The 16,505-nt window shown below is 32.2% G+C and overlaps 3 protein-coding genes across 3 annotated transcripts; all 3 read left to right on the forward strand.

Moving 5' to 3' along the window:
• The first annotated feature begins 1,906 nt into the window (after positions 1 to 1,906).
• LOC102579300 (cucumber peeling cupredoxin-like) lies at positions 1,907 to 5,750 on the forward strand. Its single transcript, XM_006346533.1, has 2 exons — positions 1,907 to 2,091; positions 5,322 to 5,750. The coding sequence occupies exons 1-2, from the start codon at positions 1,920 to 1,922 to the stop codon at positions 5,648 to 5,650; spliced, it is 501 nt and encodes a 166-aa protein (XP_006346595.1). The 5' UTR covers positions 1,907 to 1,919; the 3' UTR covers positions 5,651 to 5,750.
• A 1,079-nt stretch (positions 5,751 to 6,829) lies between these two features.
• On the forward strand, positions 6,830 to 9,827 carry LOC102579625 (uncharacterized). Its single transcript, XM_006346534.2, has 8 exons — positions 6,830 to 6,969; positions 7,698 to 7,818; positions 8,031 to 8,115; positions 8,219 to 8,297; positions 8,402 to 8,515; positions 8,601 to 8,713; positions 9,196 to 9,306; positions 9,399 to 9,827. The coding sequence occupies exons 1-8, from the start codon at positions 6,879 to 6,881 to the stop codon at positions 9,516 to 9,518; spliced, it is 834 nt and encodes a 277-aa protein (XP_006346596.1). The 5' UTR covers positions 6,830 to 6,878; the 3' UTR covers positions 9,519 to 9,827.
• Positions 9,828 to 13,815: 3,988 nt separating this feature from the next.
• Positions 13,816 to 15,318, forward strand: LOC102599469 (protein TOO MANY MOUTHS). Its single transcript, XM_006346589.2, has one exon. It carries the CDS (start codon positions 13,836 to 13,838, stop codon positions 15,294 to 15,296), a length of 1,461 nt encoding a protein of 486 aa, XP_006346651.1. The 5' UTR covers positions 13,816 to 13,835; the 3' UTR covers positions 15,297 to 15,318.
• Positions 15,319 to 16,505: the final 1,187 nt, after the last annotated feature.

Raw genomic sequence — 16,505 nt, forward strand, 5'->3', positions numbered from 1 at the left:
TTGGGCATCGAAGTGCTTCGTGAATCTCAAGGTTTGATTTTCACTCAGCGTAAATTCGCTATGGAATTATTGACAGAATTTTCTTGTCTTGATCTTCGATCAGTGTCATCTCCTTTGGACCCTTCTTACAATCTCAAGGATGCGGAAGGACCTTTATTGTCTGATCCTACTCTTTATCGAAGACTTATAGGAAAGTTGAATTTTTTAACTCACACTCGTCCCGACTTATCTTTCTCTGTGCAGCATTTAAGTCAGTTTATGCAACAGCCACGCCAACCTCATTATGATGTTGTAATTCATGTGTTGCGCTATGTTCTTTTGGACCCTGGACTTGGGCTATTCTTATCTTCCACACCTTCATATGAATTGTTAGCTTTATGAGACGCAGATTGGGCCACTTGTCCTGAAAGTCGACGCTCCATCAGTGGGTTTTTCGTTAGCTTTGGGGATTGTCCAATTTCCTAGAAATCCAAAAAGCAGCCTTCTGTTTCTCTTTCATCCGCAGAAGCAGAGTATCGATCCATGCGTCGCGTAGTCGCAGAGATCACTTGGCTTGTCCGATTACTTGACGATCTTTCTGTTTGACCACAACTACCCATTTCTCTCCATAGTGACAGCCAAGCTGCCATTCACATTGCAAAAAATCCTGTTTTTTCACGAAAGGACGAAACATGTTGACATTGATTGTCATTTTGTCCACCAACAATTTTTGGCCGGCTTAATTTCCCTCTCGTACATCCCCTCACAATCTCAAATAGCTGATCTTTTTACCAAATCCCTTCCTGGTCCTTCTCATCGGCAACTTTTGGGCAAGTTGGGTTTGCTTACAGCACCCTCCAACTTGAAGGGGGGTGTTGGAAAGTTTGTTGATCAAGAAAAAAAATGGATTGAGCTAATTAATTTGAATTATGCCAGGTGTCCAACTTGATGAGTCACAAGGAAGCTTCAAGAAGATACCAATCTTTTTGTTTAGTTTTGTATAGGAATATTATTTTGCACAGCTCATTAGTTTGTTATACAACAACAAATAAATAGAGGACAGGTGTACATATTAGTTAGAATTTTTTCTATATATTGAATAGTGTATAGCATAGGTAAAGGACACACAGAATACATGCAGAAATATTTCTTCCATATCTCTCTGGTTTTCTTTTTAATTTTAACATCAAACAATAAAAAAAATATTACATAAATTGAGTCTGAGAGAGTAATTATTCTTTTGAGGCTCTTAATTTCAAGCTGATGAGTATAAAGAAAATGAAAAAAAGAAATCTTATACAGAGATCTGTGTTTGTGCTTTGCATGTATCTTGAAGTCAATACTCTCACCCAATCGAAAACTCTCTTTATCGAAAAATTAAATTATATATATTAAAATTGTATTTCATATAGATCAAAAAATTATTTTTATAGTTAGGCTTAGGCCATTTTATTTGGTATTGGAACGAGTGGATCTTGACTGGATCACAAATATTTTCACCACCATCTATTCAAGTTAGTATTTGGGTAGATAGACTGTTTTTGGATAAGATTAACTTACAAAAAATTGAGTGATTTACAAAATACAAGAATAAGATAAATTATTTTACTACATAATTATTCAATTAAATTGAGTGATCATCTGATCAATTTACTCGAATATAATCATTTAAAATATGTCGCATACATATATTGTTCTAGATGGAAAGTAGTGGCTGCGCGCACTTGCTGCTAATGTAGTGGATTTCCATTAACATCAAGTTGAGACCAATTAAAAATTCTTTCATTATATATATAAAGCAAATTTTGCATAACAAAATTAGTATAGGTCTCAGATAGGATATCTCTAGTAACCTACAATCATTTTTTTTTTTTGGTTGCAAAAAACTAGAGCATTTTCTATCCCAAATAAAAAACAAAAAAAAAAGAAAGAGAGAGAAGATGGAGAAAATTGTTTGTGGTGCTTTAACTATGGCAATTTTGCTACAAGTTACAATAGCACAAACAGATCATATAGTTGGGGATAGCTTTGGTTGGTCTATACCAATTAATGGCGCTGCAGCTTACACAATGTGGGCTGATGCAAATACAATCAAAATTGGTGACACCTTAGGTACTCTTTCTGTTTCAATTCGTTTGATTTTATTTTTTTGTATCTGATGATTTAAAATAAAAGATATTATAAAAATATTCTTTAATTGAATGGTGTTAAAACATGTAGGTGGAAAGTTAGAATTGAAAAATTACTAAAACGGGAAAGAATTCATTTCGAAATGAACAAAAAAAAATAGGTCAAACACATTTAAAGTAAATAAACAAAATCGTCCCTTCTTTTGATTTAAAACTAGTTTTGACGCACGTGCGTTGCACGTGAAAATCAAATCATGTACCACACTATTTTAAAAAATATTATGAATATTGCTAAATAAAAAAATAGTCACTATTAAAATCTCTTAGTTACACCTCTTAAATATATTTTCTACTCCCTTCCCCATAGTGCATTACTTTGTTATTATTGTTTTGTAGGTGTTTTTACTTTTAATATAATATAAATAAATATTGATATAAAATATAAAAGATATACTTAATTGGATGTTTTAGCTGGAGTATTAGATTAATTTAACATTCATATTATGGATTGTTCTAATTTTATTGAACTTTGAGATTATCAACGTTTGTAAATCAAACTTGAGGTTTTAAGAAGAGACGAATAGAAAACATAAAAACCCGTAGTTTAAAAATGTGAGAAAACCCCTCCATTTATAGTTTAAAATGTGTAGTATTAGTATGTGTGTATTGTTTCTTATCATAGAAATATAGAAGATATACTAATTGAGTGTTTTAAGAACAATAATAATAATATTTATATTTTTTTTAAATGTAGTTTAAAATTTTATGAAGCCCCTCTTTTTACAGCCAACAAAGGATAGTGTACGAAAAACTGATTGTGGTGTCTTATAAAAAATAAGTCACAACCCTTTAGAAAAGTCACAACCCTTCATAAAGGTCAAAACTTATCGGAAAAGTCATAACTCTTTGGAAAAGTTGCAACCCTTCGAAAAAGTCACAACTCTTCGGAGTTGCAACCCTTCGGAAAAGTCACAACTCTTCGAAAAAGTCGCAACCCTATAGAATAGTCACAACCCTTTAAAAAAGTCACAACTCATCAGAAAAGTTATAACTCTTCGAAAATGTCACAACCCTTCAATGTGAAAAATTGTCTGCCTTTAATATAATATAATATAATACACATAAATAAATATAATACAATATAAGATATAGAATATATACTACATTTGGTGTTTTAAGTTGGGGGTATTATAATAATTTAACTTTTAAGTTATTAGTTTATTCTTTTAAGGTAGTATAGATTAAAAAAAAAAGATAGATATAGATTGGTCTAATTTTAATTTGATATGAAATTTTAAAAAATAAAGAAAACTTTTAATCTAAGGATCATATGTAGAATATATAAAAATGTCTTTTAACTTTGTAGTCTTAAAGATGCGTCCTCACCCCCAAGAAAAAAGAACATTCTATATTAAACTGAATAAAAATAAAAGTACAACAAATAAATTGAGAACGAAAGAGTACTTATTAAATGTAGTTTGGATGCTTCAAACAACTTTTTGATCAAATACTTTTTCTCCAATAGTTTAGACTTTTCAGATTCTGAACACGAAGTTGTAGTTTGTGCAACCGAAAATCATTAAACTTCTTGTCAAGTAAGAGTTGCTACAAAAGTATATTTTATGGCTATGAAAATGAGTGCATATTAATTATCACGATTATCTTCTTGTTTGAAGTTGAGTTATTTCATTCTCCTTGTTGCATCAATTTTTATTGATCTATCTAATTTACCTACAAAAAAATATTGTAATTGCATAATCGAACAACTCTCACAATCTTCCTTATTATAAGTAGAAGAATAGAAAACTTAACAAAATTCGTAGTTCAAAAGTGTGAGAAACCCCCTCTATTTATAGACAACAAAGGATAGTATGAAAAGATGCTTATCGTATCTTTTCAAATAAGTCACAACCTTTCGTAAATGTCATAACTCATCGAAAAAGTCATAACTCTATAAAAGTCACAACCTTTCGGAAAAGTCACTACCCATCAATGTGAAAAGGTGTTTGCTTTTAATATAATATAGTGTATATAAATATAAATATTAATTATAGAATATATAATAAATTGGGTGTTTTAAGTTGAGGGTATTATAGTAATTTAACATTCATGTTAGGAGTTCATGCTTTTAAGGTAGTATAGATTAATGATCACTTATGCTTTAGTTTTTTTTATTTTTGGTTTCTCACATGGGTGTTCGGTACCCACATTGGAATCCAACTAAATCCAAATTCACACCGAAAAGTTTCACATTGGGAGGTAGAACGTTCCTAACAAAGGCGACTTCATACCCAAGAGGACTCGAGCCCGAAACCTCTTGATTAAAGATGAAGTAGTGCTTAGCACTCCACCAAAAAGTTACTTTTGTTTCTCATGTATTAGAATGGTGCTAAGTTTTTGTTAATTCACTTAACAAATCACTTATTTCAAAAAATGATATATTCGACCACTTTTTAATAATGTGACATCTAATTTTCTAAGCCAAAGTATTAAAACTCAATCCATTTAAACAAAAAATCTCGTATCTGATTCTTACTAGACCCGTAAAAATTCGTACTAGACCCGTATATACTTAACAAATGTCTAGAAATTCCTTATATGGTTAAAAAAAAAAACTCTTTTAATATTAAAACTATAAACTCTTTGAATAAAAACGCTTAAATAGGAAGAGGTTAGAATCACCATTTGCGATTGTTTCTTCACAAAAAAGATATGAATAATTGATACTATAATATACTACCTCGGTGCATTTTTAATTGTCATAGTTTCCTTTTTTAGAGTTAAACGATAAAAACTTTCACTAATATTTTGCGATGTATTTTTTCATCATATTGATATACAAAAAATTGCAATTTATAGTATTTTTCGTATAATTTTTTAATATCTAAATTTTTTTGTTTAAAATATCAAATTAATGTAATCTAATTTAACTTTTGAAAAACGCAACATGACATTTAAAAGTGGATCATGGGAGTAGTAATTAAACTGTTATGGACGCTCCACATGTTGATTTGCTTATTTTTATGCAACAGTTAAGAAATCAATACTTTGTATAAATATTCATTTTCCTTTACCCTTAAACTATCATGCTTGAAATATTTGGTTTATACATTCTAATCTTACAATTTTTCGATGAAAAGTATTCAAACGTGATATATACATAATACATGCCATTTCTTGTTTTTTATTTTTTCGTTTCGAATTCTCGACCAGTTTTCAAATTTACGGAAGGAAACCATGACGTACAAGAAGTATCAAGAAGTTCATATGAAGAATGCAGTACACAAAATTCTATAGGTGAAGCAATCAAGAAAGGGCCTGCAAAAATCACTATGCAAACTCTTGGTGATCATTATTACATTTGCACAGTTGGTGAGCACTGTTTAGCTGGTCAAAAAATGGCAATTAAAGTTTCAAGCACTAATTCCTCAGCCTCAAATACTCCGGCAGACACCACTCCACCTCCTCCATCTTCCTCAACTGTCGTGTTTGCGAGTTTTCTGCTAAGTTTATCTTCAATTGTACTCGCCATTTTTCTCTAAGCAGATTTATATAGGTTTATGCTCAACCTGATGACAATATGGTATAGTACACATAATTTTGATTGATCAGTTTGGGTTAAATTCTACTATTTTGAAGATTTTTGCCAAATCTTCTGCACTACTTGTAATACTAATTAAGTGTGTAATAATTTAGAGACAAAGATATATATATATATATACTGATTATATTCAATCTTGAATCAACTGTCTGTAATTTGAAATTAGATACATGAACACCACGAGTTAATATCTCAAATGGTCACTGATCAATTTTTATAATTTATCTAACAAAGGCATTAGACTTTGTTTTGTATCAATAAAATCACTCAATTTAGGCATTTGCATTGATAAAATCACTCAACTAAATTTATCATTAAAAAAAATTGACATGATAAAATAAATTAGTTTTTATGTCATATTCATAATTAAAATAATAAATAAATGATCCAAAATTAGTATTTAAATATATTTCAATCAAAATAGAGTAGTCAAAGTTTTAACTTCTAAATATTTTATTTATACTAATACTTGGTTGTATATTTGTTAAGTAGTATTTTATATATATGTTATTTATGTAACTATATACTTCGGTATGGTAATTTGGTATTTCGGTATGTTGTTTCTAAATATTAGATATCGTATCGAATACCAAAAAATTTAAAATATATATCATATACCATACCAAATATCATAATACCAAAATCACGATATCAAAATTTTTGATATGATTTAGTAATTCGACATATACCATACTATGACTACTCCTAACTGGGCATGTCAATTTGCTTATAACAAATTTTAATGTATGGAATATAACCAACCACAAATAAAATATAAGAAACATAATTTTATTGATAAACAATGTGGGTGCAATTGTGTTTGTTCTCTCTGAATCTTTTCTATAATTTGAGAATTTTTAATAGCGTATTTCTCTATGTCTACAATATAATCAGGAAAAATATCTGAGCATTTAAATCTCAGTCTTTAGACTTTAGGTGATAATTGAATTAGTTGATTTTAAGAGGAAGATTTTTTGGGAGTTGGAAGATTCATGCTAAAGTGAGAAAATGAAGTGATTTGTCTTGTTTTGGGGTTAAGAGATATTTTATTTAAGAGGAAAAAAAAAAGTTTGTATTTTGTGTGGTTGCCAATTTATACCTTACAATATGTTATCCTTCTTTTATTTATTTGGAACAATTTCTATCTTTCTCATCCTACAGCTTCCAAAATGGCTGCAGCATCAACAAGTCCCTCTTTATTTTCTGCAACTCGTTCTGCTTCTAATACTAATGCAAGTCCCTCTGTTTCAAATATATATGGTAAGATACATAATTTTTGTACCAATTTTTTTCTGTCTCAACTTTTTTCAACCATTATTATAGAACTTTCTTGATATGTGTTAAGGGGTGCGTTGGAGCAACAACAAAGTTGTCTCTGTGTGAACTGTAGGTCACGGGTTTGATCCGTGAGAACAATCACTAATACTTGCACTTAGGGTAGGCTCATGTCTACATCACATCTCTTGAGCCGGATGCAGCCCTTCCCCGAACTCTGCTAATGCGAGATGCTTTGTGCACCTTGTTGCCTTGTCCTTTTTTTTTTTCTTGATCTGCATATGTTGTAATTTGGATAATTTTTTGAAGATCACTTTACCTGTTATTACAATCCTAATAAAAACCTAGGATATTATGTATGCATGGACTCTTCTTTTGTATTGGAATGAATAAGAACCAAAATATAGTACAATGAGTACAGAGGATTCATATAGTCAATCCCAACGACTTAGGGATTATGGCATAGTTTAATTGATTCCCTGATATAAGTTTAATTTGCCTAATGATTTTGACCTAACACACAAATTAGTCGGGGTCCAAATCGGTACGGACGCTCAGGGTGGGAAACCTACCAAAAGAAAAAGAACTCAGCCAAATTCTCTTTGAGCACTTCCATATCTTTTAAGATGTCTATCTTCTATAATACTTGTGTTAATGCCATTTCATTAGCATTATTTTCATTTGTCTAATGTACCTGTATATTCAAAATGCAGCTACAAGTTTTATGGGCACGCACATGAGAAGATATCATCCAGCTACAAGGAAACTAGTAAGGATTAGTAAGGGTATAGTTGCTGCGGCCGTTGCAACTTCCCCTGCAGAGGAAATCAAAGAGTAAGCTCCTCTGTTCTCTTGTCTAATGAGACATACTGAATTTTGTTAGCATCAAATTGGATGAAGTAACTTAATTAATATATGTTGAAAGTGTAACGAAAGTAATTGCTCTATAACTTTCTGTATGCATAGAAAGTTAGCATATTATTCTATCTATGTATACATGAGATAGAACTATGGAAGTTTAACAATCGCCAACGTTCGTGTTACAGATATGCTCTTCCTTCATGGGCTAAATTTGACCTTGGAAAATCACCAGTATATTGGAAAACAATGAATGGTCTTCCCCCAACTGCAGTATGTTCAAATATCCGAATAAATGAATATATCTTTTTTAACATAATGTTTCTGAATGCCTATTAATCGAGGCCCTAAATGTTGCTTATTTTCTTTTTGACAGGGAGAGAGACTGAAGCTTTTTTACAATCCAGCTGCAAACAATATGGTTCCTAATGAAGAATTTGGAATCGCTTTTAATGGTAAGTTCATGTCTATTTCAATTCAACAGGTTTCGTTTCTATTTGCAATTTTCTTCATTCTGCTACACACTCTAAAATGCTGAATTCTTGAGACTCGAATTCAGGAGGTTTCAACCAGCCTATCATGTGCGGTGGTGAACCTAGGATAATGCTCCAGAAAATCAGAGGAAAAGCCGATCCTCCTATTTATACGATTCAGTTATGTATTCCCAAGCATGGTGAGTTTTAAACTTTTATTTAAGTTGCATTTTAGAAGAATAAATCTCTGTCTCCTATTTTTACATTGTATTTATTTGTTTGCAGCTCTTAGTTTGATCTTCTCGTTCACAAATGGAACCGAATGGGATGGTCCCTATAGACTACAATTTCAAGTCCCCAAGGCTTGGAGAAATAAACCAACTGAATTCTTCACTGAGGTAGCAAACATTCAGTTCTAGTCTTTTAGTTAACAAACTGAGCTACTTGTATTATGAACGAGTTTGACCTCTTTATATGACACTGATTGCCTAAAATTTGGTTCTTGAATTGTGCTGCAAGCGCGATGAATTACAATGGACTTATTGTTAGAGTCCCACATCGTTTGTGGGAATGGAATTCGGTCTCTTTATTTCTTTATCACTTATCGATGTTACTCTTATGCAATAGGAAAAAATATATATGAACAAGGTATAGTCCTTAGTGGTTCACAAGGGATTCCTTGTTACCGTCATGTACTAGGGTGTCAGAGCCTTAGCTAGTGATGCTATCGGCCACTGGACTTTTGCCATCTAGGGTGCAATATTCGTACTGCATAGCATAGTTGTATGATGCTTGTATTGCTCTATAAAACTTAATTAGCATTGTAAATCTTTTGAAGAGTGATGTGTCATCATTATTGAGGAATTATTTTGTTATGCAGGGTCTTGCACGGGAGTTGAGCCAGGATGGTGCCTGTGACAGGGCAATCTTCCCGGACTCGAGTATCTTGATCACAAGATGTGCTATGGTTGGTAACTTGAATGTGGACGGAGTAAGTAGAATCATCTTTCTCTATCTTTCTATTTCAAGTTTCATTTCAAAGCTAGTATGTATTTGATTAGAGGGGACACGATTCTAATGCAGGGTGATCGTTGCAATCTTGATCTAGTACCGGGATGCATTGATCCAAATTCTCCCGAGTATAATCCACTAGCCAATGTAGATGATGGATCTTGTCCACCATATTCAGATTCTGAGGAATAACTTTCAGTACATATATACGACTGCTGTTCATAGCTTAGTGTTATCGATGGAAGTCTTTCACACGTGTGCCGATTTGATTTCCACTACTTACCTTTGTGATAAAGAAAATGTCTAGAATTACTAAAAGGAAACACTTGAATCTCCAACCTTATACTGTGAAGTATCTAGTTATGGTGTCTCTACTGGTTGGTTTGTATACAACTTTGATACTTCACTTTTGGCATGCAGCAAAAACAAGCTCTTGATAAAACTCTGTATTTTTCAATATTTACACCTAGTTCAAAGTGAAAGCAATGAGTTCAATTTCAACATTCTAGATCCAAAAACCATAATAAAATTACTGTTATTACAATTTGCTGCAATAATCCATCGATGTAAAAATTAAATAATAGAAACGATTGTAATTTATTATTCTTTAATACAATTTTCTCATATTCTATGAATAATTTCTTTAGTAAGAATGCATTTTTCCTATTCCTTTCCAAATTACAAAAATCTCTTAAATTTGGTTGAATTCGGATACATACCAAAACATCCCGATACATCACATTTCGGTTTCGGATACATCTCTCAACGTCTCGATACATCGCGTCTCTGTTTCGGATATATCACTCAACGTTCTGATACATCGCGTCTCTGTTTCAGATACATCACTCAATGTCCTAATACATCGTGTACGTCCGGATACATAGTGTAAAGTGATGTATCTGACTGATACATCGCGTAAAATGATGTATCCGAATGATACATCGTGTAAAGTGATGTATCCAAGAATATGAGAGAGTAGGGTACATCCCAAAACGTCCTAATACATCGCGTCCTGGTTTCGGATACATCCCTCAACGTCCTGATACATCACCTCTTGGTTTTCGATACATCACTCAACGTACCGGTACATCGCGTATGTCCCGATATATCGGGTAAAGTGATGTATCTAAGAATAGGAGAGAGTAGGAATTTTTGTAATTTTTTCAAACGGTATGAAATTTTAGAGAATATGGTAAAATAAGTTGTGTATTTAGATAATTTCCCCCTTTTTATATATAAAATATAAAAACTTGTAAATTTTAAAAGAATCCAAAAATTAGATTATTATTTTTCTCAAAATCACTTGTTCTCTTTCTTTCTTTTTTTAGAATTTAGGATCTTGGGTTTTTGCCAATTGATTTTCGGCCAAAACTTGACAAGTTTTATGGACAAATAAATTTTGCCAAATTTTCTCCCAAAAAACCTAAGATTTAAGTTTGTCTTTTCCTCTATTTAAAAAAGAAAATGAAAATAGAGGTGATTAGACCTCTATTGAGACTTGAGACTACTTTTAAGTTGGTCAAATCTACTTTTCAGTCAGTTTTTTACTTCTGAAAGTGTTTGACAAATATAAAAAAGGCAAAATGGTCTGGTGGATACCTATACTTGTACTCGTTTGTATTGTGAACCCTTCTACTTACCCCTTTGTCATCTGAACCCTTACACTTAATAAAACACAATATATCAAACCCCACTAACCGTTGACCATGCTTATGTGGCATTAATATGGTTGAGTTGGCAAGAGAGTGAGACCACACGCCTATTAAGGCAAGTGAACATCATATGTTAAATTTTAAAAATATTTAAATTAAAAGAGAAATAATAAACATAAAAAAAAAAATTGAAACCTTTCTTCTTCACCCAACGACCCACTTTTTTCAGCCATCTCCATTTTTTTTTCAACCTTCTTTTTTTCTTTCTTTCATCTTCTTTAGGTGGTCTTGAACACCAGAGGTGGCGAGGAGTATGCTAGTACACCGGAGGCAGCGAGAAATTTTCTGGCCTTCTGGTACGCCGGAGAGGATGGAGAGCATAGGGGGTCCCTGGTGGTTCGCATGAGTCGTCGATGGTACAGAAAAAAGAAGACAGTGGAGAGGGGGAACGAGGCTGGTGAGGGGCAAGGAGCTGGTACGGCGGCTTATGGTTTTTGGATTTGTGGAGGTTGGAGAAGGATGAGGTAAGAAAAATGGTGAAAGTGTGTGACGAAGACGGAGACAGATGAGGGAGAGAGTATTTGTGGTTCGCCGGCAAGAGGAGTGGTGGCAACGGCAAATTTCTCCTGCGATTGGGCCTTTTCACGGTGAAAATGGCAGATGATGTAGGGTGACCCAAAATTTTAATTTAGAAGAATAATTAAAAAAAAATTTGTAAAGTTTGAATCAAAACTTTATGATTTTTTGTCCAAAAAGAAATTATTATAAAAAATGATGTGGCAAAATTTATCTTACATGGAATGTGACATCAGCGCGATTGAGAGTCACGATGAGTTGAAAAGGTTCAACATGTTGAGTTTAAATGAGTTCGGGAGTTCAAATGACAAAGGGGTAAGTAGAAGGGTTCACAATACAAACGGGTACAAGTACAAGGATCCACCAGACCATTTAGCCTATAAAAAATAACTTATAATAAGTCAAAAATGACTTAAAATAAGTTAGGAAGTGTTTGACAAGGTCAAAAATGACTTATAATAAATTTAAAATGACTTAAAATAAGTCAGAAACCAAAAGTAGGTCTCCCCCTATCTTATTTTTGACTTAAAAGTCATTTCAGTTTGACTTTTTATTTTTGACTTAAAAGTTACTTTTTTAAGTCAATCCAAACAGGCTCTAATTCTTATTTTCAATCTTTTAGACCCTGCATCATTCTTTGAAGTTTTATTTTGGAGTGGTCTATGACATTTGTTTTTAAATTAGATGATCTTTAGTTTTTGTTTATACAGCTTATTTAACGGAAATTTATTGACCATAATATTCATTTATTCAGACCTAAATCGCTCGACATAAACATAAAGTGTTGTAGAATAAAATTTAAAAATAAAAAATTGAGTACCACCTAAAATAGGGGCATTTGTATGAATGGACCCTATTCTTTCTATTTTTTCTTTAAACATTTCATTTTGATAGAGTTGACAGGGGATTAAGTTCACAAATGGCCTTAAAAAGGGATGGTCTTGAATTATTTTTTATCATGCTTAACCGATTTAATATAAATAGTCTTCGCTTAAAAAAAAAAGGAAATTTTAGGTCTAGCAAACATAAAAATCATATTTGTATGTTATAGCTATAGTTTGCCTAATTGCGCTGCATAACAAATTTTATGTTTGTTATGGAGCATCAGATTTGTATAAATCACAGGCAGGCATTCGTTTATATAAAAGCGCTACGATTGTATATGTATATCGATTAGATAATTGTATATATGTAACTATTATGTATATGTATCAATGATTGTGTTTGTATATCTGCATAAAATTTGAAGTTGTATACCATTAAATCGAAATAAAATATTTGTATATCAAATATCTCCCTCTCACTCGCTTTATACAACACAAATTATACATTGTAATTTGTATAATTTGTGTTTGTATAAAGCGAGAAAGAGAGAAAGGCAAAAGAGAATGGATAGGGGAAGATTTGTCTTTGTATAATTATAAGTGTATATGATGAAAATATATGTCTTTGTATTTGTATTTGTATATACAGTTTTCTCTCGCTTTATACAAACACAAACGCAATTTATACATTTGTATTTATATAAAGTGAGAGAGGCGAGGGAGAGTGGCGAGCAAGATTCTCTAGGGAGAGAAGCGAATAACAAGTGTTTGCTACGGATTACAATTAAATGAAACTATGGTTATAACATTTAATTTGAATTGATAGTTTGCTATTTTATACAATTTTTCCTAAAAAATCCGCTAGGCAATGTTTCTGTTTCCGATGGGCAAAAGTTGTGGATATAAATTAATTTTTTAAATCAAAAATTCAGAATATTTTAAGACAGTGAACCTGCTCAATTGACCATAAGTTCTTTCTTATAGGTAAAAGCTATAATTTATTTGTAATAAGCAACATAAACTCTTCCTAAATTATTTTTTAAAATTAAAATATTTTCTAAAAAATCTATTAAGCAAAAGACAAAAATTTAAGATTGAACACTTTTAGAGACACCACACGTCATTTCGAGTTGAGAGTTTCGGCCCAAAATTTATGATCCTTTGATGGAGCCCAAGCAAGCCTACTTGTATGTGGGCCTAGATTAACTGACGTAGAAGCAGGCTCAAACCCCGTGACAGTATTAAATGTTCATTAACAACATAAACTCATGCATTTATTTCATCTCCTCCTCATACTCGTGAATCCATTATTATCCTACTTTAATTTATGCACCCACCAATTTTCATTCACTTGTCACACTCCCCAACCTGGTCATTGCCATAAATATTTATATTATGTCACTTATAAAACACCCCTACAAATACAACCAAGTTTGTCACTTCATTCATAGTCCAAAATGGCCTTTTTTCTCTCAATACAAATAACACTACTACTATCTTTTTTCTTCTTTCCTCTAGGATTGTCATTCACCGTTATAATGTCGGATTCCGGTGCACCTTCAGCTCTAGTTGATGCTCCACAAACTGGTTTCTCGATGAATAATAATCGTGCACGAACCGATCCTCGTGAGCAAGAAGCCGTTTACGACATTATGAGGGCTACGGGGAACGATTGGGCCACCGATATCCCTGATGTTTGTCGTGGTCGATGGCATGGTATTGAGTGCATGCCGGATAATGACAATGTGTACCATGTTGTGTCACTTTCCTTCGGCGCATTGTCTGATGACACAGCATTTCCTACGTGTTACTCAAGTCATTCGTTCATTTCACCTTCAGTTAGGAAACTTCCACACCTTCGGACTTTATTCTTCTATCGTTGCTTTAGTAACAATCCTCAGCCCATTCCAGGATTTCTAGCCCAATTAGGGCCCACTTTGCAAACACTAGTTTTAAGGGAAAATGGGTTCACAGGGACCATTCCTAATGAATTGGGTAACCTAACTCATTTGAGAGTTCTAGATCTTCACAAAAACAATCTTAATGGTTCAATACCGATCTCTCTGGGCCGGATCATCGGTTTGAAGTCATTAGATTTGAGTGACAACAAACTAACCGGTTCAATTCCAAGTTTAACCTTCCCTCAGTTAAATATCTTGGACCTTAACCAAAATCACCTTACGGGTTCAATTCCATCCACACTCATGAGCTGTCATTCGCTTATAAAGCTAGACCTGAGCCGTAATCACCTCTCTGGTTCAATACCTGACTCGATCCACAACTTAAACAACCTCATCCTTTTGGATTTAAGCTACAATAGTCTAACAAGCCCATTCCAAACGTTACTCAAGAAATTGAATTCTCTACAAACCTTAGTCCTCAATGGAAATCCAATGGACTCAGCTACTCTATCGGATAACGTCTTCGATGGTTTCAACAACTTAATGATTTTAGGATTATCAAACATGAACCTTCAAGGTCCAATACCAAATTCACTAGGCCTATTACCTATGCTACGAGTCCTTCATCTCGATGGGAACAAGTTAAATGGTTCGATCCCATCGAGTTTTGGTAATTTAAATAACATAAGTGAGCTTAGGCTAAATAATAACATGTTGAGTGGTCCTATTCCATTTAAAAGAGACATGGTTTGGAGAATGAGAAGGAAAATGAAGCTTTCAAATAATGAAGGGCTTTGTTACAATAAAGAAAATGGGCTTGGAGATGATTTAGAGACATTGTTGGATTCAGGGATTGGACATTGTGGGGACTCTAAAACAGAGCCAATAAAAACAGTACAACACATTTCAACACTCAACAGAGCAAGTTTTGTAAGATCAAATAGCTACAAATTATTATCATCTCTTGGATGCTTGCTTTGGTCAGCTTTAGTTTTTGTTGTAGTTTGTTTGTTGTGAGTGTTTAGAGATTTTGGTACAGTTTTTTTTTCTCCTTTCTGTTTTAAATGTAACAAAACTTAATACTATTAACATAATACATAAATGTACCTTTTACTTTGAATTCATTTTACATTTATACGTTTTAACTTTGGGTGTACACAAGTAAGCACTTTAACTTGTATAAAGTTAAACAAGTAGACATATGCGTCATATATAGCATAATACACATAGGACACCACGTACGACGGAAATTTCCATGTAGTGTCTATTTTTTCAACTTTATATAAGTATGATGTCTACTTGTGCACACCTAAAATTAAAGAGCATAAATATGAGTTAAAGGATATATTGACGTACAATTATGCCTAGTATTAAAAATAGGAGGAGTGTTACTACTTTAATTCTTTAGATCTTTTGGGGAACTTGAATGACAACTGTAAATTATTGCCCAAGTCTTAGAATTCAATTATAACTACATTACTGATGAAGTTGACACTACAAAACTAGTTGGCATTAAGAATTTTTAAATTTAAATTTCAAAGAGAATGTAACCTCTGATTTCCAATTATTTTTCTAGGTTTAATCCATCCGAAATAAAGGAGTTAGTACTCTAATTTTTCTTATATTCTTTCATTATTATAAGCACTAATTAGGGGTGTACATAGGTCGGTTTGATTTGATTTTCATTTAAAAAAACTAAACCAATTGTGTCTGTTTATTAAATCTAAAAATCAAATCAACCACATAAAGCTGGTTTTTTTGGCTATAGTCAGTTCTTTCGGTTATTTTTTATTTTTCGATTTTTTCATTTTTTTACAACTATACGGTATTTGAAAAAGAGATTAAATATATTTTCACTTATTTGTGTGATAAGCTAAACTTAAAAAATGTTAAATGAATAGAAATTTTCGAAAAGACGGTAAAATTCACAAGAGTACAATTTTTTTTTTTTGAAATATCAACGTTTATTATGTGAAATTAATAAGATTAAAAGGCTACATGCAAACTGAATACAAAACAAAATATTTACAAAGTAAATTGTTAACTTCGAATTTGAAAAACTATAACAATATAATTGTAACTTCTGATCTAAATAAAAAATAAAATATTTACAAATTTTACAAGCCCAAATTTGAAATAAAATATATAAACATTGAAAACTATAAACTAACTAAAAATATATTAACAAAGTAGATTATAAATAATATTTTTTATCTATAAATAAAA

The sequence above is a fragment of the Solanum tuberosum genome, unplaced genomic scaffold (genome assembly GCF_000226075.1).
Source record: "Solanum tuberosum cultivar DM 1-3 516 R44 unplaced genomic scaffold, SolTub_3.0 scf00078, whole genome shotgun sequence".
In the NCBI taxonomy this organism is placed as follows: domain Eukaryota; kingdom Viridiplantae; phylum Streptophyta; class Magnoliopsida; order Solanales; family Solanaceae; genus Solanum; species Solanum tuberosum.